The 24,781-nt window shown below is 49.6% G+C and overlaps 1 protein-coding gene across 2 annotated transcripts in view; it reads right to left on the bottom strand.

Annotated features, from left to right (window-relative positions):
- The window catches only part of DTX2 (deltex E3 ubiquitin ligase 2), a 34,976-nt gene that overhangs the window by 4,968 nt on the left and 5,227 nt on the right, over positions 1 to 24,781 (bottom strand). The window contains exons 3-5 of one of the 2 annotated variants that reach the window (XM_030962824.1): positions 19,693 to 20,278; positions 11,338 to 11,396; positions 4,563 to 4,694 (exon numbers count right to left, since the gene is read on the bottom strand). In XM_030962824.1, the coding sequence (XP_030818684.1) occupies positions 4,563 to 4,694; positions 11,338 to 11,396; positions 19,693 to 20,278 (777 nt within the window). The remainder of the gene's footprint in view (positions 1 to 4,562; positions 4,695 to 11,337; positions 11,397 to 19,692; positions 20,279 to 24,781) is intronic. The other variant, XM_030962825.1, reaches the window with a different exon arrangement.

Below are 24,781 nucleotides of genomic sequence, written 5' to 3' on the forward strand. Positions count from 1 at the left end.
GATCACTGTGTTCTCATCCCTGTGGATTCCATGCTGCCTGACAGACAGACAGACAGACAGACCAACACCAAGTCCTTCTCCACCCAACCTGCATTTTCCAGGTGGCTCTTTCTGAAGTGACCTTCTTGTCTTTTCTGGCTTTGGGCTGAAGGAAGGAAAGCCAAAAAAATGCACAGCCAAGGTGAAGACAGTGAGGGAAGGGAGCAGGGAGGGGGTGTTGCACCAGCAGCAACACCTGCCCAGCACTTGGCTGAGAGCCCCAGCTCACCTGCTCCCACCTGCACAGCAGATCTCAGCAGCTTTAGAGCAGCTCAGCTCGTTCAGGGTGGTGGGGGATGCTCCCTCCACAGAATCTCTTGTGACTTTTCTTCTCTGGAGCAGCTCCAAGGAACAAAGAGATAAGTCACCCAAGAACTGGCCAGGCACATTCAAATAAAATCAATGAAAGGAGACCAAAGTTCTGGTGCAGAGCTGGGTAACAGTGAGCCAGGAAAGTCCTTGGGATTTTGGGCACTACACCACTTCACCAGCTGCCATTAAGATGGAGCTGGGGGAACCAAGCAGGCAGAAGGTGATGCAGCCCTCAGCTACCCTGAGGAAACCCATGCCTGATGGATTTGCACTGTGGCATCTGCAATCTGTCCCTGTCACTTTGCTGTGACAACGCTCTAACGCATTTAGAGCCACCAAAGCTGCCTGGAGAGAGAAAGGGCTGGGCAGCCCTGACACTTCAGGAAAATCCATCCCCAGCTGCAAGGATTTCAAAATCCAGTCCCAAAGAAGATGCTGAGAGCTCTTTTTCAGGACGGGCAGCAAAGCCCACATGGCCTTCCTTGGGCAGAGCAGCACATCTGGCTGGCCACAGCCCAGCAGCACAGGGGGAGGCAGCTGGGACCACGGCACGAGCCACGTGTGCTCCAGCATGTGAATCACTTCCTTACAGGGCTGTTTACTCCATAATGAAGAGTTTGCCTCCAAATCTTTGTTCTAGCCATCCCCTGGGATCATCAAAGCCTGGTCAGTCCCCAGAGCTGTCTGGATTCAATGGTGGATTGAAAATGGACTGGAAGAATCGACCGGTGCCGTTTATCTCCAGCTGGCTCAGAGCTGTGCTACAGATTTATCCAGGATGCCAAAGAATGTTCACCATTCTTTCATTTACAAAGAGAGGAATATCAAATTGTTTTTAATGCTTCCCCTTCCTCCCTGTAGATAATAAGCTGCTTGCTGCAGCAAGGGCTTTCCATGGGCAACATTTAACAGATGTGTTTTGAATCCTTGCACAGCAACCAAATGCTTGCACCAGTAATGTCTCCTTCTGTAGCCCAAAACAAGCCATATGGTTTCCAGCAGACCTTTTTTGATACCCTCTGCAGGCCAGACACTGGTTGTTCCTGGTTATTGTCATGGACAGTCACACAGCTCCCTGGACTTGCAAAGGCTGTACCTATAGGTTTCTCCATATTCAGCATTTCAGCAGGACAATCCAGTGACCAGGCTGCTCTGCTCAGAGCATCCCTGTTTATGTCTCCTTCAGCAGATGTTTCCCCATGGGAACAACAAGATCTCCCAGCTCTGAGGGGCTCCCCAGTCCCACCCACCCCACAGGCACTGGCACAGTTTGTACATCCAGCTGCAGGGGGATGGCAAGGAGGATGAGTGCGCTCCTCTCCTTCCTCACCAGGTGGAAGTGGGTAACAAGTGACTCAGCAGAGCCAAGCAGCCCCTGGAGGTCCTTGCAAAGGCTGGGGAGGCCAGCAGCAGGCACAAGCAGCACCTGGAGAGAGCAGGACAAGCCACCTGCCTCCCTGCCAGCAGCCAGGTCCCTGCAGTGCTGGCGTGGGGCAGGGAGAGGCTGCAGCATCCCAGGGCAGCACCAACCCATGGGGATGGCAGAGGCTGCCAGGCCCTGTGCCAGCCTGGAGAGCACGGAGCCTGCCCAGAGACTACAGCTCCCCCAAGCCCTGCAGAACCCAGCTGTGCCACAGACATCCCTGCCAGAGCAGCAACAGCACTAACGAGTCCTGACTAATTAGTGCCTCTGTTTAACACACCCCAGCTTTTCACCAAGTCAGCTGCAATTGCAGCAGCACTGCCTGGGAGCAGCAGGAGGGAGGGAGAAGGGGCTCAGCAGGGGCACTCTGCACCCACCACCAGCTGGCTGTGGTCACTGCAATGCTGGGTGCAGTCCTGGATGCAGAGCTCTGTTTGAGCTCTCCATGATGGGAAATCCTCAAGGGAAGTGGCCAAGAACACACAATGCAGAAATTCAGGGCACAAAATGAGCCAGTCTCTGTCTGTTGGCAGCATCAGGGTCTGTGAAGGGAAAGAGCAGTCTGGCCAAAAGTCAGGCTCAGTACCTGCACTGCAGAATAATGTTCCTAAGCCCTGAGGGGTGTTGTACAAACACAGCTTGTTCCTAGAATGGACTGAACACATTCTGCATCCCAGAAGTGAGGGACTCCACAGGACTGGCATCCCAGCCCCTACCAACAGGAATCCTGCTTTTTAAAATAAGAGGGGGGATTTTAACAACCTGAAGCACTGGAAGGTTCCCCTTCTCATGGGTCAGTGTGGGAAAGGGCTGATGTGCAAGTCTCCTCTGCAGCACATCCTGGGCAGGATAAGGACAGCTGGGACAAATCCTGCCATGCCGGATGGGAGAAGGAGATGCTCGATGCCCCTTTTCCATTCCATCCTCCCTGCTGGTGCTGTCTCTCTGCTCCTCCAGACGTGTCCTAGCCCCAGCAGGTGGCATTGCAGAGCTGGCAGGGAGTAGACAGCTTGCCCTGGGGCTGAGGAACTGAAGAAGTGATGCTGATGGGGTGCACAGATACAGAGATACAGGCACTGGACACCCGATGCAGTGTGTGCTGCTCTCACCTCCCAGCCCACATCCCACCCTTCCCACTCCCTGCACTGCTGCTCTCCCCACCCAGCTCAGAAGTCACAAGACAATTCTCCTGCTAACATCCCACCCTCACAGCATCCTGGCTGCTCACACAGTGCCAGGGAGGGCTGGATGCTGGGAGCAGACAGCACCTGGGCCAACAGACCCCACAGAGGAGAAGGCAGCAGCCTGTGACCTAAATACAGCTGTTTCATGTCACTGAGCAGCAGCCAGTGACCAACAGCAGTGCAGGCCTGGCCCTTCTATTGTTTTGGGCTCCTCCAGTAACTGGGGCAAGCCAGTGCCTCTGTGGGAGGGCCTGGCCTCACCACAGCTCCCTTTTGGCACTTTCCAGGGCATGCCCACCACCCAGTCCTCATTCCTGCCCTTGCATGCTGCCCATGAGCCACACAACCCCAGCACACTGCCAGCTGGCTCCATGGGGCAGGATCCTCATCCAGCCCCTCTGCCACCCTCCTCTGCTCAGCTCTTCTCCTTCACCTCCCATTTTCCTTTGCTCCTCCTGCTCTTCACTGCTTCTCCTGCCGCCCCTGCTTTCTCCTCCCCCTCCATCACACATCCTACTCCACATTTGCTTTCTCACTCCTTCTCACAGCTCTCTCCATAATGCATTTCCATAAAATACCTCCCTCCTCATTTCATTTCTATTTTCCTTCCTGCCTCCTTCAGACAGCTTTGGACCTCATGGACTCCAAAGAGAGAAAAAGGTACAAAAAAACTCCCTAGACAGGCAGATCCCTCTTCCTCTCCACCTCTGGGCTCTTTCCTTCCTTCAATATGGAGATCTGTGTTGAACATCTCCAGTCCCACCTGGCTTATCCAAGGGGGACGTGCTGTAGGTGAGGTGGTGGTTGACACCCCTGTGCCAAGGCTGGCAAACGACCTCTACAGCTCCACCAGGCTGGATTCACACCTGCCCCTGCAGAGTCCCCAGCACATGGATGGGATCCAGGCTCTCAGCTCTGTGAAGGTGAGAGGTGCCAGTGAGATACAAGGAGGAGAAATGAAAGCCCTGCCCTGGAGAGGGCTCCATTCAGCAAGAGAGCTGAGGTAATCCATCCCTTCCTGGCAGTGCACATCCACCTGAGAGCGCTCCACTTCTTTCCCTTCCACCCAGACTGAGGTGGAGAGAACAAATCCTCTGCAATTTGACCTCAAAAGCCCTACAGGACTCAGGAGCCTGCTTGTCTGGGAGATCCTTGTCATCCCATGACTCAATCATGACAAGCATGGCTCACAAAGCAAATCTTCTCTGCAGAGCACACATGGATTTGATGTTCTTCTCAATGGTCCCACCAACACCTCAGAAGGTCCTGGTATGTGGACACTCCCCAGGAGGGTGCAGCAGGATCACAGGGGAGGCTGGTGGAGTCTGCCATGCAGAGCACAGATCTGTTCCAGCTTTCATTTTGTGTGGAAACAAGCTGACCTACCACAGGACCACACCTACTTTACCACGTTATTTTAGAGCCTGTCAGAGAGGCTGCAGGTCAGGGCAGACGTGTCCTGCTTCTCCCCTCGCTGGGATGAACATCATCAGTCAAACCAGAAGAGCCAAGAGGGAGGGGGAGAGAGACAAGAGGAAAAGAGGGATGCAGAGAGATAAAGAGAAGGAGATGGAAGCAAATATCAGAGTTTGAGCAGGAACTACCTTTCTTGGACACTTTCCTCCCCTCCTTAACTGAGCTGTGTTTTTTAGTGGCCTTATGGGTGCTGGCAGCTTGAGGCACACGGGTGAGGTGCACGGGCAGTCCGGCGGCTGACATCAGAATAGCTGTCATGCCTACAGTGGGTACGAGGTCAACATGCAGGAAGGAAACAATGGGGAAACACATTCATTAAAAAAAAAACTTGAATCTTTCAAAGAAAATTAAATAAAGTAAAATAAAATAAAACCTTTAGCCCTTAGTTCTGAGGGTGTAAAACGTCTGAGAGGTAACAGGGTGGGAGTCAGCACAAGGAGAGGATCTGGAGGTTTTCAGAGGGAGGAGCCCAGGCAGCAAATTAAGGGAGGGAAATGTGGGCACATGGCCTGTCTGTGACCCTCCTTTGTGCTGGTGTGTAAAGAGGACCTTCCTCTTTGGGCTTTAGGGCTCCTCAGGCACTGAGTCTGCTGTGGTGCAGAGTTCTCCTGCAGACCTGAGCCCTGGAAGCAGCCCTGAAGGATGAAGGGCATCACCCATAACCCCTAAAGGTCCTGCTCAGCTGCTCCCCCTAAAGCCACACATTTCAACAGTGTCACACTGAACCAATCCCAAAGTGCAGCTGAGCTGCCTTCAAACACCAGGGCAGAGCTGCCCCCCACAGCCTCTCCTCCCTGGCATTTTGGTTTTCCCTCACTCCCAGCAGCAATGCAATCCTCATCCTCCCCCATCCCAGCCAGCTGTATCCATGGGATGCAGTTTGATAAAACTAATGAATCATTAAAAAGGACAGCCATTCCCTGAAGGTAAAACTGGCACACAGAAAGCTACAGGACTGATCATGCTGATCCAAGATGATGTTTGCCTGTGAAATCCAGGCTGGTTACAAATCATAACATTTCCAAGGTATCATACTGCTCTCACACATGCAAGAGAACACCTGCTTTTGCTTTCCCAAGAGCAACTTCCCACCTGCAACAGCCAGCACCAGAAATAAGAAAAAACACTTACAGCTGCAAACCAACAGCAGAAAACCTAAAAGCCAGCATTTCCCCAGAAATCCCCTCTAAGGGCAGACCACGCAAACCACATCCTAATGCTACAGACATTCCTGCTCAGGAACACATGGCCAAAGCTGAGATTTCCAAAAAGTTTATTTTTGCAAGCCTCTATTCAGTCATATGGGGAAAAGGAAGATTCTAGAGCACATTTGTTCAGGACAAAAATGAGGCACCTTGCCCACACATGACTGAAAAATCGAGTTATGATGGGAAGCATCAGCTTTGTGTGCAAGTGGTGAGACTATTTTCTGCCTCAAATATGCAACCAGTCAAGAACATGTGTCCTGTGACTACAAATCCCCTGTGCAAAGCCTGCCTCAGTGCCCCACAAGCAGAACTACTCCTACACAGTGCTGACCACAGTTTGTACCTCCTTCTCCTAAGGTCTGAGCACAAATATTCCAGGAGCTGTTCAACTCTTTTCTTGACAGCCACAGTTGAATGTTTTTAGTAAGAACTTTCCCATCTAAGGGCCAAAAGACAGACAGAAGGGGTTTCACCAGAGAGGGAGAGGAACAGAGATGGAGGAAGGAGTTTCCCCAGGGTTACCCAAGAACTTTTGGAAGAGCTGGGCCGACCACAAGACCAGGCTGCCCAATGGATGGTGAAACACACTTCCAAATGGAAATAGGTAACCAGGCAGGGGATCCAGGTCTGAGATCTAGAGTTCTCCCAGTTCCCAGGAGCTGCACAGCCAGAGCAGGGCTTCCAAAGCATACAAAGGCTGGGTTAGCTCCCCTTGCCCTACTGGCAGCACCAGAGCTCACCAGATCCAGAAATTTCACCACCAAAGTAACTCCCTTCTAGTCCTAAATGAAGGCCACAAGCCTATTGCAAGGTCACAGCCCATCAAAGCCAGCAGTGCACTACCCCAGGGAGCCTTAAGGAACAGCTTAAGTGTCCCCAGAACAGAAGCTCCTTGTTTTTTTCATGAGTGCAGCTGAGCCCCAAAGCCCAGCAGCAGCACCACAGCTGCCCCCTGCACCTTTCAGGTCCTTTCCCCTTCCAGCAGAGAACACTCAGGGGCATTCCAAGCAGAGCAGCAGCAACTCTGACTAGAGAGGCTGCAGGAACAAAATTCTTGAGAGACAGGGAAGGTCTCCCACTACAGCTGGGGAAATCACCTCAGTCTGACCCCACTGAGGCTGCACAATACTATTCCTAGAACTGGTGCAGAAAAGTTGTCTCTAAAAAAGCTGTTTCTAAGCAGTGCAGTAGCACTGATGGCACAGACTGACATTTGAAAAGCGAGTCCAAAGACTACCAGGGATTATCACCACCCACGCACAGCTGTCTGATAGGCAATGCAAAATTAATGTGTTCTTCTGAAGAGATCAATACTGTCTTGCTAACATTAGCAGGCAGAGCCCAGAATAAAGAAAAAAAGAGAGAAAACAGAAGCTCAGGCTGAACAACTGGCTTCAGACTCTCAGTGGCAGAGGGAGACAAAATTCAGACCAAGCAAAAAGCAGGAGCCACAGAAGCTCAGGTGAGTTCAGCTATTCTATAACACAGCCCCCTCATACCTGGAATAACATGTCCAAAACTGCCTGCCAGCATCATGAATCAGCACAAAACACAAAAAAAACCAAACAAAAATCCACAATTTGTTCCACAAACTTTTTGTTTTTCTGAGCTGCATGCCCACCTACAACTTCACACAGACACACAAGCCCAGGGCAAAGAGGGGACCAGGAGAATTACCCCAATTCAAAGTTCTCCTATCTTACATTAGTCAAGAAAAGGTGTAAGTGGGAAATTACCTTTTCTTGGCCAATCTTAAACCTTCTGCTGCCTTAGGAGCTACATGCAATGAATCATTTTCTGCAGATTCAAGTCAAGAGAGCATTCAAAAGGGTTCTGGTGCTACATTGCTCTGCTGCCTGTCAACCCCCAGCATTAATGCTGCCTTTGAAGTTTAAATACAATACTGGAAATCTCAGATTATTAATCCTCACATAAATTTGGGGACTGCAGTCCCCAGGAAGGGACATCCCTCACCCAGGCCTTAGGTGGGAGTTGTTTTCCTACAATTTGCCAAAACAATACAGACACACATGACATTTGCAGATTGAGTCTCCAATTCTCACAACAATTTCAAGTCAGAACCTGTTCCAGGCATCTGTGGAGTTATGCCAGGAGCAAGTGTAGCCCTGGACCTGGAGAAATTCTCACCTGAATGCAAGCTGCAACATGACAAGTTTGCCCAGACCAAGATTGCTTTGGATGTGTTCCTGTGAGACTTCCTGCTGCTCACTAGCTAGCCCAGGAGCTTGAAAAATATTATTTTATATGTTCCTACTTTCCACTGGGCTCTGGGTTTCTTCCCTGCAAGGACTGCAGGAGGGAGGAGACAGAAAGCCTTGCAAGGAATCCTTTGGGATCTGATCCGATTCTGTGTGTGCAATAACCACATGCAGAACTGCCTTTTTTTTCCCTCTTGCTCAAAGCCTCTTATTTGGCCAGAAATACAACATTAGTGGCTCCTTGGGGTAAAATTATTTTCACTGGAGCTATGACAACATCCACCAACTTTTTTCAGCCTGCTGTGTAAATAAGGGACTTTTTGTAATATCCTGTGCAGAAGCTGAGCACAGGAAAAACAGCCTGACATTATGTAATGAGTGCTGGCCACACAGTCACTCACACCCAGCCCAACATGGGCTGGCCACTGACCTGGATTTGCACAGGCCTCAGACTGGTACAGGGCAGAGCTTACCTTCAGATAATGTGAGATCTCAGAAAAGCATTGTTAATTTGTACAATTATATCCACCAGCAAAATCAGTATGGTTAGTGCATCCCCAAATGCACCAGTTCCTGGAATCATGCAAACAAGAAACACCCAGTTTTATTTAACAAAAAGCTCCTTTTCAGGCTTAATTTTAGACACAGTATTAGAAGGGCCTTTATATGAGCACCTTGCCATCCCTCAGCCCCAAGGCACAGCAGCTAAAATCCATTATTCCCAGGAAATGTCAGTCCAGCTGATCCTTAAACACCAACACTGTGGTTAAACAGTTTGCTTAGACCTGTTTGGCATTTCACTCTACTGATCAAATACTTGAGGGAAAAGGAAAAGCTTAAAAGACAAGTTTCCACATGCACTTTGAAGTATTAAAATAGCAGAAAGCAAGGAAAAAAATTACACTTTTTTGTAGAAAACATGGTTTTAAAGTCAGCTTCATGATTTCTGGGATCCCAAGAGGTGCTTTCAGAAGATGTGGGGTTGACAGTGTTACAAATCCCCAAGCACCCATCACACAAACAAAACCCAGCTTCTAATTCAGACTCACAGCATTCCTCATCTCCTGTTTAGCCACCAGAAGTTCCCTCTGCATCCAAGAGTTGCACCTGCAGCATTTCTCAACATCACCCATGACATTCAGGGGTTGTGTCTGTCCAGCTTCAAACCAGAGCCAAAGCTGCTGAGATGCCAGGGGATGGAGACCAAGCCACATTTCTCAAAATAAAAATAAAGCCTCTTTCATTTACATCTGAGACTTCTCTCCCCCCACAACACTGCTCCCCCAGCCTTCTCCACTGATGTTGTTGGAAGCAGTCACACAGTGGGGACTGAGAAAACAAAAGGAGCTCAGCCTGTGTGAGAGAATAACCTGAGTAATGAGTAACTTGGACACCATCAGCAGGATTTTAATTATGAACAAAATACCACTTCCCAGAAGAGGTTCTAAAAACAGAGAGCAGAGCATAGAGGGGAAGAAGGTGTCCCTAAAGACCCAGCCAATTAATATTTCAGCAAAACTTTTCCTTTTTACCAGAACTCCATTGCTTGCTTTTCACCAGAAATACCCCCAGAGACTTACTTTCCTTCCACTCCCTAATTAACTGGTATTAATCTTTCCTCTGCTTCCATGTGATTTTGAGGACTCAGATTTATATTTCCCTCCTCCCTTGCACCTCTGAGGTGTGGGACACTTGGCAGCAGGCAGCACAGCACCCAAAGCTGTGTTGTTTGAAGATCAGGATCTGAAGGAGACCCTGGCTCCAGGGAGCTGCTCCTGCACTTCCCTACATCTCCATGTGCCTCGTGCTGGCTGCCCCAGGGAGAGGTAAAGATGATTAAAATGAGTAATTATCCCTTCTTTTACACCCCCAGACTGCAACAACAGAGATACCAATCACAATTTTAACCATTTTATTGTATTAAATGCTGGCAAATGGTTTATTCTATTGGGATTTCCTGCTGCCTTTTCTATCTAAACGTGGCACCACAAGGCACGAACAGACTGCACACATTCACCTCCTGTGTAAGGAGAATGAGATCACAGGAACAACATCGACACAGCCTGGATTCATCAGCTCTGTGCTTTATTTACCTTGATGTGATTAAGCACCTAATGACACAGGCAGGGCATGAAAGGCTGAGCTGTTATAAGGAAGGGGAGCTCTGCTCACGTCACCCACCTAGACAAGGGCTGAGCTTGACTTTACACCTCATTTCCACAGTGATTTATTAAGGAGGAGACAGCTGGGCTGCATGCTGCATGTCAGAGGACACCTGTGTTAGTTTCCATGCAGGGCCAGTCTGGCTGCAGACACGTGCAGGGCAGCTCTCAGGATGGTGCCCATGTTAGATGAAGGGAAACATCAATCCCAGGAACCCTTTTCAGCCAGGGTAAAACCTGGAACTCAACAAAAGACCAAACACATTTTCTGGAATAAGGTGGGAACCATTGTCTTGCAAAACAAGACTGTAACTGTCTCTGCTCACTCAGGAGCAAAGTTTGGTGTCCCAGGAGCTAATAACCTCGAGAGACCATGCATGGACAAGAGACAGAGGAAGGAGAAGGTTAACAGACATTCTGTAGAGTCTGAAACAGAGCAAACTCCAGAAAATACCAGATACCAGATGTTTAGCATTCCTCTACCAGGTAATGATACAGTTTTGAGAGCACAGGTGGTACCAGAGCACCCAAATCCCCCAGTTCCACCACACCAGGGTCACTGGTTTGGCACTGGCTGAGCCAAAACACAGCAAAGGTGCCACTGGCTTTTGGCACAGCAACACTTCCATGGGAAGATGACAGCACAAATTGTCATTTTCAAGGCAATGCCATTTCAACTTTAACAGGCAAATCTACTCTGAAAAGGAGCATTGAAAACTGGCACTTTGATCCCTCCCAGATATATTCCTCAGTATATTTAGAAGTGTATTCACAGGTTTGGATAACAAGCAAACCAGGAGACAATGTCTGATTCAACTTCTGTCTCCCCTTTCCCAACACAAGGCATCACAATCCTCTTTAAGCTAAAGACCCTCAGAGCTTCTTTTTTTAATAAAATCACATTGTAAAAAATCATATTAAAAACCACACAAAATCTCACATCACTCCTCTCCTTTGACTTTAAAAAAAGCAGAAAATAGCAGCTAGCACTGAGCTTGATTCACATGCCCTTTCCTTTGCTACTTGCTCATCCACATGTACAGAAGAAGTTGAATAGCCATGCCTCAAATAATCCCACTTATTTTGAAAGACTCAGGATGAGAAAAACAGTTCATAAGGTTTGTCTATCCCATTCTCCCCCAAATCTGCCCTCTTTGCTTTTCTGGAAAATCTTTGGTCTAAAACCTTAAAGGCCAGCAATGCTTCTGACTCTTTCCAAAAGTCAAAAATAGAAAGTAAATGCTACAGAAAGGCAAACCTCTCATTCTCTCTACTCCTAAGGATTGAACAAATAAAGTACAGGGGAGTTCTTACCTGCCAGGGCCTGGCTCACCCTACTGGATTTGGACATCTTGACAGGCAGGACCTGGGCACTGGAGAGGAAAGAAGAGATGACTTTAACAGCAAAGATTAGAGACAACCAAAACAAAGGGAATTCAGCAATGCTCTGCTCCCTCCTGAGGCCCAGGGCCCTGGATATATGAGCAGGGATTAATTGCTCAGATGAGCCCCAGCTGGGACCCTCACCCAGGCACCCTTCTCCCCGCTCCTGCAGCTGTACTTAAGGAGCTGTGTCCTTACCAGAGCCCTCTCCTGGCTTTACTTACCTGCAAGGGAGGGTCTTAGAGCTCTGCTGTCTGAAGCTGCTTCCAGCCCCATCTTCTCCTAATTCATCCATTCCTCCTCCTGGACTGTACCCTGACCCTCTGATACATCCCTGCTCTTACCACCCCTCCACAGAGCAGCCAACCTGCACCAGCATCCAAGGGGGATGAGGGAAGAAAGGCTGAAGGAGACCTAGAAGAGCTTGGCCTGTTTTCATGTGGAAATCAAGAGAAGATGGACACCAAACATGCCTTTCAGGTTCCTCAGCTACTTGTTTAGGCAGTGCTGGAGCTGTACTTCACCTTTGGGATACCTGGGCAGCCAGGGTTATGCCATTAGCAGGAGTTAGGGAGGAAAGGGGAGCAGCAGCACCAACACTGATGGGGGGTGTCTAGAGAAGAAACCAAGCTGGATCCACATTAGCAGAGCAGGAACACTTGAAATCTAAATGCTGGCACAGAGAAGCCACCCATGGACTCTGTCTCAGGTGGCCCATGTGTCTGGGATGGATGAGGCTCATGCACCTCAGCAGCAGTTAATGCAGGGTGCATTCAGATATGACACAAACCTGGCCAGCTGCTTAGGAATGCAGAGACTAAGGTGGTCAAGAGCCCAAATTTCACTCACTATTTAGGGGAAATCTCCTTCTGTCCAGCTGGGATGCAAGAGCTGTTTTGCCCAAAAAGGTACCACAGAGAGTCCACTCTTTCAGTCTTGCTAAAATCTTTGTTCACATTCACATAACAATGGCCAGGGCTGAAAAGATTTTTGAGTGACACAAGTGATTTTTGTTCTCCACCCCACCTGTCCCCTCTCCTACCTGTCACAATTTGGAATAGGTTCCCACAGGTGTGCTGGCCTCCCTGAAGAACCCTGGGCAGGACCCAGGGCTTGGTGCAGCTCTGGCAGTCTGGCCAAGTGAGATCAGCACCCCCAGACCCTTATAAAGCTCTCTGGACCACAGAGGTTTCCCTCCTGCCTCTTTCAAAGACTGTGCTTTCCCTTCTGCTGCCCCAAGTTTTGCAATGCCTTCAAATGATGCAACAGATTGTTCTGGCTACAATTCAAACCCACCAAACACAGGGAAAATCTCCCCTGTGATTTCAAAGGGCTATAAATCAGATGTCCTTATGACTCTCTTTGTTTCCTGATTCACCCTCTTTGTCACAGCTCTTTCTTAGGTATTTCCCTACTTCTTTATTTCATCCCTTTGCTTCATCTCTGCCCTTATTGATCCTCTTCAGAAGATGGCAAGGAGCAGGACTCCTCTAGCTGCAGACATACTTGAGGACCAGGAACTTGACAGAACTGCTCCCAAAAAATCAGAGACATTGGACCTTCCCTCATTTCTTCCTGAGAAGCCAAGAAAACACCACTGAGCCTGGGCATCCCCTCCACCCCAGCCCGTGACCAATACAGAAGTTTGTGTTTTGTTGTCAAGCCCTGAGATCTGAGATGACACAGCACCTTGGGTGCTTTCACTTCCCCATGGAAGGTAAAAATAAAATAAAGCACAAAGCTGAACCTTCTGCTGTACCAGGAAAAGAGGTGGGGGCAGGGAATCCTTCCAACAAGCTGCAGCACAGGGTCATAACACCTGAGGCTGGAGAAACCAAACCCAGAGCTGCCCTGGGAAGGGGGTCACTGGTAACCATCAAGGCAGAGAAGTCCTTCACTCTTTTTTTCTTATTGTGAGACTCAAATCCAAATCACCCACGAGTTAGAACTTGTATGAAGTAGTGCTGGGTTTCAGCTGGGATGGAGTTAATTTCCTTCCTAGTAGCTGGTTTTGATTTAGGATGAGAATAATGCTGATAACACAGGGATGTTTCAGTTGTTGCTGAGCAGTGTTTACACTAAGTGAGGCCTTTTCTGCTCCTCACCCCACCCCAGCAGTGAGGAGGCTGGGGGGCACAAGAAGCTGGGAGGGGACACAGCTGGGACACCTGACCCCAAGTGAGCCAAGGAATATTCCAGACCACAGGATGCCATGATCAGTAGCAATACCAGGGGGAAAACTGAGTGGGGGCTGCTGCTTGGGAATGGCTGGGCATTGGTCAGTGGGTGTGAGCAATTGCTTGGTGCACCCCTTGTTTTGTATGTTTCAATTATCATCAGCATTATTATTTTCCTTCCCTTGTCTGCCCTGTTAAACTGTCTTTATTTTAACCCATAATTTTAACTTTTTTTCTTCCCGTTGTCTCCCCATGCCCCTGGGGGAGGATGGAGTGAGTTGAGGGGCTGTGTGGTGATTAAATGTCTGCTGGGTTAAACCACAACGGAGGTGAGAAGAGCCCTTGAGATCTGCAGAGAGAAACAGATAAGCACTTGATGCATTTGCAAGCAATCAAGTTTGGGAAGCTGTGAGTGCACTGCAGATAAATTATCATCCATGAGCCAGGAACCAGATAAATTACCATCCAGGAACCAGTCACTGGTCAGCTGCACTCCTGCTGTAAAGGCAAAGTGTGTCAGCTTTGGCTGCTGGAGGCTTTGAGCCAACTGATGTGATGATGGAGAAACCAAATACTTCTTAATTTCACTAAATGCACTCATTCATTAGCAGCATCTCAGCTGACAGTGCTGTGGGATATGCTGACCCATCCTCTCTGCACCGTGGGAGCAAGGCTGCCACGCTCCCTGAGCTCTGTTACAACTGCAGAAAGCCCAGAGGCTGATGAAATCAAGGGAAATCCACAGGGCTCTGAGGTACCACAACACTGCCTGGGCAGGTCTGCAGTCACAGTGCGTGGGAGGAAGTGCTGCTGTGCCAAAAAGGTGAGGAAATGCTCCTCAGAGCCTACCCTGGGTCTGAAGTGGGGGTTTGGGGGGAGGAAGGGAATGAGGTAACAAGGAAGGATATTGCTGTTGTAGTGCAACATGGACTGTGCATCCAATAATGGAGCAGCACAAGCTCAAGATATTCCAGCATTGCCACACCAGTGCTGGCTTCTGGGGAGAAGTCCTGCTCATTTATTGAAAACAGCTCAATCAGGAGAAAAAATGATGTTTTGGGTAAGGGAGGTCTGGGTAGCATCAGTGCAAGAGCAAGCACTGCAGTGTGGAGAGATGAGAAGGAGCCACTGAGACGCCTGCTCCTGCTGCCCATGGAGATTTCTCACCAGGAGGTGCCTTTGACTCCTGGCCAAGTGCTCTTGCAGGTGCTTGCAACACCTGAAAGTCAACGCCTGAATTCTCTGAAAGTGTCCTGGTATCAATTCCTCCTTCCTGGTTCAATTTTGTCCTGCTGTTTGCTGCAGCTCCTGCCCTCCCACTGCTCTGTGTGCTGGATGTTCCTGAGTGTAACAGGGATTACCCAGGTTGTGAATAAAAGGATGCAAAATCAGAGTTTCAGCAAGAAGATCCTGGTAAGATTTCCTACCACTGGCTCCCAGGCAGCCTGCTACAGGAGGCAGACAGGGCACACTGAGATTTCAGCATGAAAAACCCACTCACTTCTCCAGAATTTCAAGAATCTGCAACACCAGTGAGACAGCAAAGCACAAGTCCAGCAAGGAACTGTGTCAACAGCTTGGAATCCAGGGCTGCTGCCACTTCAAACACTGGGTGGCCAGGCTGGAGCCATCACCTGAGCCACACATGCACAACACCCCAACAGAAGCCTGTAGGAACTCACCCTCTCCACCTGGTATGGCCCTTTCTTCCTTCCTCTCCCCTGCACACAACCAGCAGGTCACAGATCTCTGTATCATGGCATCTTTGTAGCCCTCTGGCCAACACTTCTCCTCACAGAGCAGGGCAGCATCCAGCCCTGCTTCACACTAAGTGCTAGCACAGAACCTTAAGGCCCAAACCCCTTCCCAGGGCTGTCAGGTGTCACTAATGTCACCTGATGGTAGCACCATGCTGGCTAAAAGGGCTGCAGGACAACTCACAGTGGAACCAGCACCAGGAGAGCTCCTCACCACCCAAGGAGCTCAGGGGAATGCCCATGGACAAAGCTGAAGGATCCAAAGGTGGAGAGAAAGAAGAAAAGGCCCTGGTGAAGGTCCTTCTTGATCCTACAAAGCACTGACTGTATGTTGTTCCCCATGGGAGATTTGGGGTGCAGCACCAGAACACCCTTGTCACAGACATCTTTTATGAAAAATCCTTTTTTAAGATTTTTTCTCCTGAGAAGCTGAGAAGCCTCAAGAACAAAATGTAAACGATGGTTATCTGCTGCTGTGGAATGCAACAGGTGCATCTGTGATTGGTGTCATAGAGCTGTTTCTAATTAATGGCCAATCACAGCCCAGCTGGCTCAGACTCTCTGTCTGACACACAAGCCTTTGTTATCATTCTTTCTTTTTCTATTCTTAGCTAGCCTTCTGATGAAATCCTTTCTTCTATTCTTTTAGTATAGTTTTAACATAATATATATCATAAAATAATAAATCAAGCCTTCTGAAACATGGAGTCAGATCCTTGTCTCTTCCCTCATCCTCAGACCCTGTGAACATTGTCACACACCCCAGTTTGTCAGCATGCTTTTCCAGCTCCCAAGACCCCTTTCCCCCTGATTTTATACAAAATCCTGCCCCCATCAGCTGCCTGTCTTATTTGTAGGCACAACCTGGACCAGCATCCAAAGCCACATAAGCTCAGAGAAGCCTGCAGAGCTGCTGTAGGGATTTGCCTGGCTGGGACACTAATTAATATCCCCCAGAAGATTGCTTCCTGCAGCTTTACTCGCCCATATTACAAGCAGGGCACTCCTTACTGTGCTTCAGGAGTGCCTTACTCTGTAATTAGACAGTGCAGGGAACAGGGGAGCTCTTGCCTTAGGGAACTGATGCTTTCCAATGTGGGGTGGGAAGGATTTGGCAGGAGGTGGCTGGGATGCTGGTTAACAGTGCTGAGGTAAGGACACAGCCCTTGCCATGGCCCACTCCATGTGCACATTCCAGAACTGTCCATGAGAGAGGCCAGATTCATTAACTGTGTTTTATCCACAAGAGGAAACTAATGCACCAAGAAGCAAAATAACTTGCCCACATGTATGTAATTTATTAGCAGCACAGCCAAGGATATTAGCATCTAGTTAAGCCTTGGCACTCCTCTCTGGGTTTTCCAGTGGCTTTGACCCTCTTGAGAGCAGGAGGAAATTAAAGTGCATTTGGCAGAGCTGGAGCTCCGCCCTGCAGCAAGCAGGAAATGCATTTAATCACCCTCAGGGGCACAGCAGCCCGGGCATGCCTGTTCTGGGGGCTACCCCTGCTAGAAATAACTGCCACAGCCACACAGGGAGTCAGGCAGCTTTCCAGGATGAGCTGCACCTCGTTCTCAGCCCTGCAGGAGAGAGGTGCTGCCATTTTTAGCTGTGTTTTCTAAAGAAATTGGGTGTAAAAAACAGCACTACCTTTCAGTCTCTCCCCAAGAGTTTTTGAGCCCTTCTGCCAGTTGCAGCTCAGCCACCTCTGTAAGTTTTGTGGAGATCAGCACTTTTGTAAAAGCAAGTAATCAGTCAGGGCTGCTTTGGAGCCAAAGCTGGCGGGGTGAACACAACACAGCCTTTAGCAGACACCAGAGATCCACTGTGGCCCAGTGCTCCCTTCCCTTGGGTCTCTGAGCACAGGAATTGCACATCACAGCTAAGAGAACACAGCCAGAAACCTGTGGCAGGATAATTAATGCAGGATAATTAGCCAAAATGGTTAGACTGTAGGGAGATGGAGGGTATTGACTGCAAGGGAAGGGGAACTAACCACCATACTATGTCTGAGAGGGGAAGACACAGAACCTAGTGGATAAAATAACCCAGGAATGCTCTGGGTTTGGAATTAAATGAAACACATTGTTAGAGTTTGTTCCTCAGGTTTCCCCTAATTCACAGAAATTAAAGGATTTTCTGCTGGGACATGGGTTTCATGAGCCTGAGCCTGTAACTCCAGCCAGGAGCAATTACACCCACCCAGTGGCATTTCCGACTCAACCCCAGCACAGGGCTGATGGGGAAAAGCCATCCTGAGCTGGCAGCTGGGGATGAAAAAGTCCCTTTCACACATGGCACCCTGCTGGAAGACAGAGATTGCCCCCCTGTGTGCACTTGTTGTTCTGGCAGGGATAAAGGAGAGCTGCAAAACTAATCCCAAAGGACTGAAGATCACACCCCAGGGGACAGACAGCTGGCAGGCAGGGGAGTGGGGCTCACTGGGGGTGTGGGTTTTACACAAGTCTGACAGCACTCACACACTCCCTGGTATCCAAAGAGCTGCCACCTGCCCTGTGAGGCATAGATTTACCTGTACAATCCCTTCCCATCCCCCAGAAAGGCTGGCTTGGCTGGGGGTGATTGCCAAGACACCAGCCACCTCACCTCCTCCACAACACAAACAGCTGAGCTGCAAAACAGGTTCAAACAGCCCAACCTCAACCAGCATGGGCACATCCTGGCCACCCCTCTCCTCCCAGTCAGCACTGCCTGGGCCATGGGCTCAGTTCATGGTCAGGAGCCTGTGGCAACCCCCTCCAAGCATCTCTGTCCCATCCTCCCTCCACCAGGAGCACACAACATACCCAGACCCTGATCAGCTCCAGACAGGCTTGTGGGGCAACTGCTGCAGCACTTGGCTCTTCCTTTTCAAACTCCCCACCCTGAGTCACGTTGCAAATCCTTTGGGGAGGGATGGGGGCTCCAGGCAGCCCAGTGGCCCCATGCACCCACCAGAAACTCCTGTGAGAGGGGGAATTTGGCATCTTCTTCAGGAGACAGCAAGAGCCTTACTGGGGGCTGATTTTCAGCCCTACTCGAAGGTGACTGGAACAGAGAAGCACTGTGGATGCTTAAGGCAACACAAAAAATCACCAGGTGGAAAAAAAGCACCAAAAAAACACCGTGAGAAAGAAGAACAGGATGTCAGAAGTCATTTCACTCGAATGACCCTGAAGAGGGAAAGAAAGTCCTGACACGACACTAAGAAAAACATCTCAAGATTCACAGCCTTGTTTAAAACACAAATGAGATTCAAAACAAACCTCAAACCCCTGTGCCTCATGCAATTAGCAGAATGTGCTTCCAAGATCTCTTATCTCTGTACTTGGACAGGTAAGCCAACCCTGGCAAGTTCCCTGCAGCTTCTCAGGGGTTCAACAGCAGGATTACATCCAGTGAAGTGAGTGTAAGGCTCTGCCACTTCCAGCCATTCACAAACAGAGGGAGCAGTCAGCCAGCCCTTGCTGGGTCACACTCGGTGCCAGCACTGCCACAGACAGGCCACACACCCCTCTGCCAGCAAGGGCTTGAGCACAGGAAGAGTTAAAATCCTGAAAGTGGAATAACCAACTATGGCTTGCCCCAGCAGCCCATGCCATGGAGAGGAGCCAGGCTGTCGGACCACAAGCCTCTGCTTTTCACTGAGCTGGCAGCAACCAAAAGGCCTCAAGAGAAGTGAGGCTCTTCCTCCCTCACCAGTAAGGTGCAAACACAGCCCTTCTTTGGCTCTAGCTGACAGGAGCTGAAATCCTGGGCCGAGAGATGCACACTGGTTCCAGCCCTGTCAGAGAAGAGCCATAGTAAAAATGGATCCAGTGGCACCTCTGCTCTTCATCACCCCTTAGCCTGAAAAATAACTTGATTTTGACAGAGAGTTCATGAGGTCCCAGCCACATGCAATGAGTCCTGTGGCCCCTCCTTGAAGAGGAAGAGCTTAGAATGCAGAGCAGTGTTCCACTCTACTGCCTAATTTGAATTAAAGAGGTGTGTTTACAAGTTCCCTTTTCCTTCACTGGATTCCCCTCAAAGTTGTTTTTTAAACTAACTCAAAATACCACTGCTCACTATTAATTTTCTCAAGCCTCCAGAATCTCAACCTGTGTGAATCACCCTGTGGTTCAGGGAGACTGGTAGACAGGGACTATATTTCAAATGGGAAGAAAAGAGGTAGAAAGCAGAGGGGAAGTCTTTTCACCCATTGTACTGGATATACAGGCACAAACCTCTCTCTCCTAAGGACAAGACCCTTGTGAGGTCCTCTGGGACACAGAGGCTCCTAGATGCAGACCTGAGCACAGCAGATCTCTTGGACACACACATGGTATTTGAAGGTGAATTAGGATCTGTACCTGACTCCATTAGATGCTGCCAATGCTGCACTGAGGCTCCCAGTCTGAGCCAAAACCAAGGTGCTCTGTGCATTGAGTCTTGGTGTTGACCTTGCTCCAGTCAAAGCGGGTTTGTTATAGGGCACGAAGCCGACGCTGGAAGAACTTACAGACGCTGTCCTCCCGGGAACCTGATGAGTAGTGGAAGAGTTGGGAGAGTTTGTCATGGAGTGTCGGTAGCGTGTGGTGATGGGGCCAGTCCCGCTGTTTGGCCAGCACTGCTGGCAAGAACATCCCACCCCAGTGTGAAGGGGTGTGGTGGAGGTGGTCACCGGGTAGGGCGCGTCCAAGCGCCTCTGAACGCTGCGGCGGAACCGCGTGCTCTTGTTGGTCTGCACTTGAGCCACAAAGTCAACTTCATAGTTGTAGCCCAAGGGCCCCAGATCCACTCGCTGGTGGTTGGTGGCACGGGCCTGCTCCAGGAACACGCAGACGTTCATCTCGTACGGGGACCAGCTGCCCTCGTCGTTCTGCCACTCCCACACAATGCCCTGGCCAGCAGCAGAGTCCCCCGGGAAGACGTGCCTGCGGACAGCCCGCATGGTCCCTGTGGGGGAGAGGAGGGGACAATAAACACAACTGTTGTGGACATCTTTTACGAAAAATCCTTTCCTTAAGATTTTTCCTCCTGAGAAGCTGAGAGGCCTCAAGAGCAAAATGTAAACATTGATTATCTGCTGCTGTGGAATGCAACAAGTGGATCTGTGATTGGCCCATGTTGGATGTTTCTAATTAATGGCCAATCACAGCCCAGCTGGCTCAGACAGAGAGTCCGATACAGAGCCTTTGTTATCATTCTTTCTTTTTCTATTCTTAGCCAGCCTTCTGATGAAATCCTTTCTTCTATTCTTATAGTATAGTTTTAATGTAACATATATCATAAAATAATAAATCAGCCTTCTGAAACATGGAGTCAGATCCTCGTCTCTTCCCTCAACCTGAGAGCCCTGTGAACACTGTCACACACAATCATTTAGCCAGCAGAGAACCAAGAGGGATGCTGTCCTGGGGATTTGTTTCTGCACAGATCCGTGCTGCCTTTCTCATCCTCCCTCAAGAGGGGCACTAAAAGACCTTCTCTTCCCAACAGGGCTGGGTTTGCTCATGAAGCTTAGAAAAACACAACATCCCGGAGATCCCTGTCCCTCTGCCAAATCTGATTGTGGGCTGGCAGCAGGTTCAAAAGCTGCAAGGAGGAAGGGTGGGAAAGGAGGGAAGGAGAGAGGATGCAGACGCAGACACACCCAAGCACAAAGGCACAGTGATCACATATGCTTCCCTGACGTTTAAAGGGAAAAAAAAGGAAAAAGAAAAAAAAAATCAGGCTGAGGCACAGATCTGGTTAAAAAAAAAACAACTCCCACAGCCTTGACAACAGAGTAACTATAGAGACAAGATACCATCGGGAAGTACTTTGTAAGAGCACTTAAGGGGCTGAACGCCCACTTTGTTACACAAGGGTCAGGGCAATTTTGGTCTTGCGAGAGTGGGTGGGTGAAGTCCCACAAGGGGCAAGGGCAAGGACTTTGGAGAAGGGCAAACTTCTGCAGGCTCCTGACTGCTGGGAGAGAGAGCAAGACTAGAGAGGGGAAGACAATGAAGTGACTTGAAAACTGGAGAGAGCAGCTGTTCAGACAAAGGGTGAGAAATGGAAGGAGAAACTCTACTCTTGCAAGGCCGCTCGACAGCGACAGCTGGAGCTCGAACTCCCTGCAAGCCTGGCTTTCCAGGATGACTCCACTCCTGGGTACTTCATCCCTTACTTCAAAAAAGCAGCAGCCTAATGAGAGGGAAGGAAGCCACCCAACAGGACAGAAGCTCTGTAACCTTTGAAAAATGGGTTCTTGCAGCAGGGTCAAAACTGCTACTGCAGGAAAAACCTTCAGCAGCATTCTGCACAGAGAAAGAGGAGCAGGAAAAGCTGTGGGGAAAGCAAGTCTGGGGATCCAAGAAGGTGAGGGTGTACAGGGGTACAGCAAGTTGTAACAACGCAGGAGTTCAAAGAAGAGCACCAAGAGAAAAAAAATAAAATAAAGCCTCTATAGAAGTCATGAGACTTATGGCACTATGTTCCAGGACCCCAGGTGAAAACTGGCACGTTTACAAGCACCCACACTTAAAGCCTGAGGAGAATTGCTCCAGGATATCACTGGAGACTCAGTGGGGCACAAGCAATCCAGGCAAGCTTCACACCCAACAAGCACATCCCAAAGAAGAGGGAGGACAGCCCACGTGGGACTCCACACTGCCAGAATCCAACTGCTGCTGCGTTCAGGCTCTGCCTGCCTGCATGCTGGCATGAGGTCATGCTGCTGCTATTGTACCCAAGGCAGAATGTGCCAGACCAAGGAATGGCAGGACTTGTGTTTCTGCTCCAGAGCAGCACCAAGCACCCTGCTTATTGCAGAGCAGGACTCTCCAGTGACACCAGCCAACAAAGATCTCATCAGCACAATTAAAACACTCCTAGAAGCCAGTCAAACACAGCAACCTCCCCAAGAGCTCAACCATGGAGCTCAGGATTCCTGTGGGACCAGACCTTCCTCTGGCAGAAACTATCAGAACCAGGATGACCTTCCCAGCCTGGAATGGATGTCTTAGTGGAAAAGCAGACTAAACAGCCAAAAGCAAACTCTAGCAATGACTTCTCCTATCCAGCAAGTCCTGCCAAGTTTCAGAAACACAAACAGCCTCCAAAGGTGGATAAATTCAGGAATGAACCCCTGAGCAGGAGGAGGACTAGGGATGGGACCAGACTGGGAATGAGATGGTGAGACATGCGTTACACTTAGAAATGAGTGCAGGAAACCTGCTCCCAGAGAAAGGGGACTACTACAGCTAAGGCAAGGTGTCCAGTGGGACACATCTCAGGACATTAGCAAGGCTTCCCCTGCTCCATTGGCAGCTCAGAAACTAAAAGCAGCACAAAGAGGACTGTAGGACTTGCAAGCAACTTGTGTTTTTAACACCCTCAAACAGCAGTAGAAAGAAGATTTTTTAGGAGTCAACAACAAGACCAAGGCAATGTGCTTGGAAAACATCTCCCTTCCCCCAGGCTGGCAGGGAAACTGGCAGTCCTCTCCAGGGTGGGCAAACAGCTGTGGTGAGAGGACAACTCCTGCTGCTCCCCTGCACTCACTCCCAGCTAATCTGCCTTGAGCAGCAGCTGAAGCCCACAGCTAATCCTGCCCACAAGATCCCCCCGCACAGCTGTCATTCCCTGCTGCTGGGGACGCGGCTCCCGGTAACACTGGCTTCCTGTTATTCTCCCTGGCTTCCTTTGAAGAGCCTATTTATCTGTCTAATAGCTAATGAGCAGAATACAACAGCCTATTTTTTGCACTGTTTAAAGATTTTTCATGGGGATGTTTCCTGTAGAGATTCTTTTCTCCAGCACATGACAAAGTTCAGCTGGCGGCTCGCTCAGGAGGGTTCACGTTGAAGGCAGAGCCTTGCAGAGAGAAAAAGCTTTGCTCAGAACTGGGCCATGGCAAGGGGATATGAGAGCTTTTCCAACAGTCACGTTGCAGAGCACACAGGTATTTGTGGAGGGAGTTCACAGCACTGATCAGCATCCCTTTGGATCAATGGGAAACACTGCAGGAGAGCTGTGGAGCAGAATCAGCCTTTTTGTTATTAACTCAAACTCAGATCTAGTGGAAGATGAGATCATATCAGCCAGCATAATTTCCAGAATTGAACTGGACTGTCCCCCAGAGAATAACAGCTCCAAATAACCCTGCAATGGACAATATTCACTGAGTGTTTTGAGATCTTTCACAAGGACCTAAAGAGACACAAACCCTTTAAGGACAGACAGCTCTACTTGTGGAAAAGAATGTCCCATTCACACTGGGACATGTTTCACCCACCCCACAGGCTCTCTGCTCACCTTCACCAGACAGCTTAGGACTGCTGCCCACAGGCTGGAGCACTGGCTGAAAGGGCCAGAGGCTGGAAGGCTCCTTCACAAGTTTGGCATGAAAAAAACAGGAGAGAAACAGCTGCTGGTGCCAACTCTGGTGGTCCACACTGTACCACTCAAAGCCACAGCCTCAGCTGGCCTTCCAGATGTTTGAACAGGCCAAGCTGAGCACACCTGCCAGGGCATCCAGCTTAGAAAGTTCCTCACCTCACCCAGGACACCACTAGACAAACTCAGCCTAAGGTCACCAAGTCAGAATAAAAACACGGATGCAGCTGTGATGACCACTCACGTTTGCTCCAACCACTTCCCTTTCCTGCTGGAATTGGCTGATCATGCAGTTGATTCAAAATATTGCTCATTTACTGTTTCAACTAGCAAGAAACCAGCACATGCCCCTCTACAAAGCTTGGCATGATGCTCAACTGTGTCCTGGAGTGATGGGAGAGACATTGACAAAGGGGAAACTGATGGATGAAAAATTTTCCAAAGCAGCCATTCATTTGGGGTGTGTAATTTGGGATCTCCCTGGATTTTCCAGGGATGAAATGCATGCATTCCATCCTTGCCCTTTTTCTAAGCTCCAGCTGCTCAGCACATCTGGAGCAAAAAAGGGTAGGAGTCATCTCTGCAAATTCTGAGCCTCTACTCCCAGTGACCCTAGGAGATGGGAGAATGAAAATAAGGTCTCAATTCTGCTCTTGAGCCCACCCTGCCCTTCCCTCCCTGGGAGGAAGCGAGCCAGGCTCACCCGGCACAAGTGGAGGGAAGATTCTGCTGCAGCGTTTTGGTGTCATGCGGGGGCTGCAGGCACTCACAAGCAGCTTGAGCAGGGCTGCATGCCAAGGCAAAGCAGCTGGCACTCCAACTCCAGAGGGAGCAAGGGATTCAAGCAGGAGGGTTGGAATCGTAAAAAGGCCTTTTTTACGCAAGTGATCTTGAATGGATTGGGGGGGGAGGGAAGTTTCCAGCTCTGAGAGCTCTGGCTCACAGGCTGGGAGCTCCAGGGCTCCCCTGATGATGCTCCTGAAGAGATCATGGCTGTCTGCCTGCACCCAGCTCCACAGATTCTTCCACACAGCATTAGGAGAGCAGCAGATGCTGCTCAGATGCTCACAGAGCTGC

The sequence above is a fragment of the Camarhynchus parvulus genome, chromosome 19 (assembly GCF_901933205.1).
Source record: "Camarhynchus parvulus chromosome 19, STF_HiC, whole genome shotgun sequence".
In the NCBI taxonomy this organism is placed as follows: Eukaryota; Metazoa; Chordata; class Aves; order Passeriformes; family Thraupidae; genus Camarhynchus; species Camarhynchus parvulus.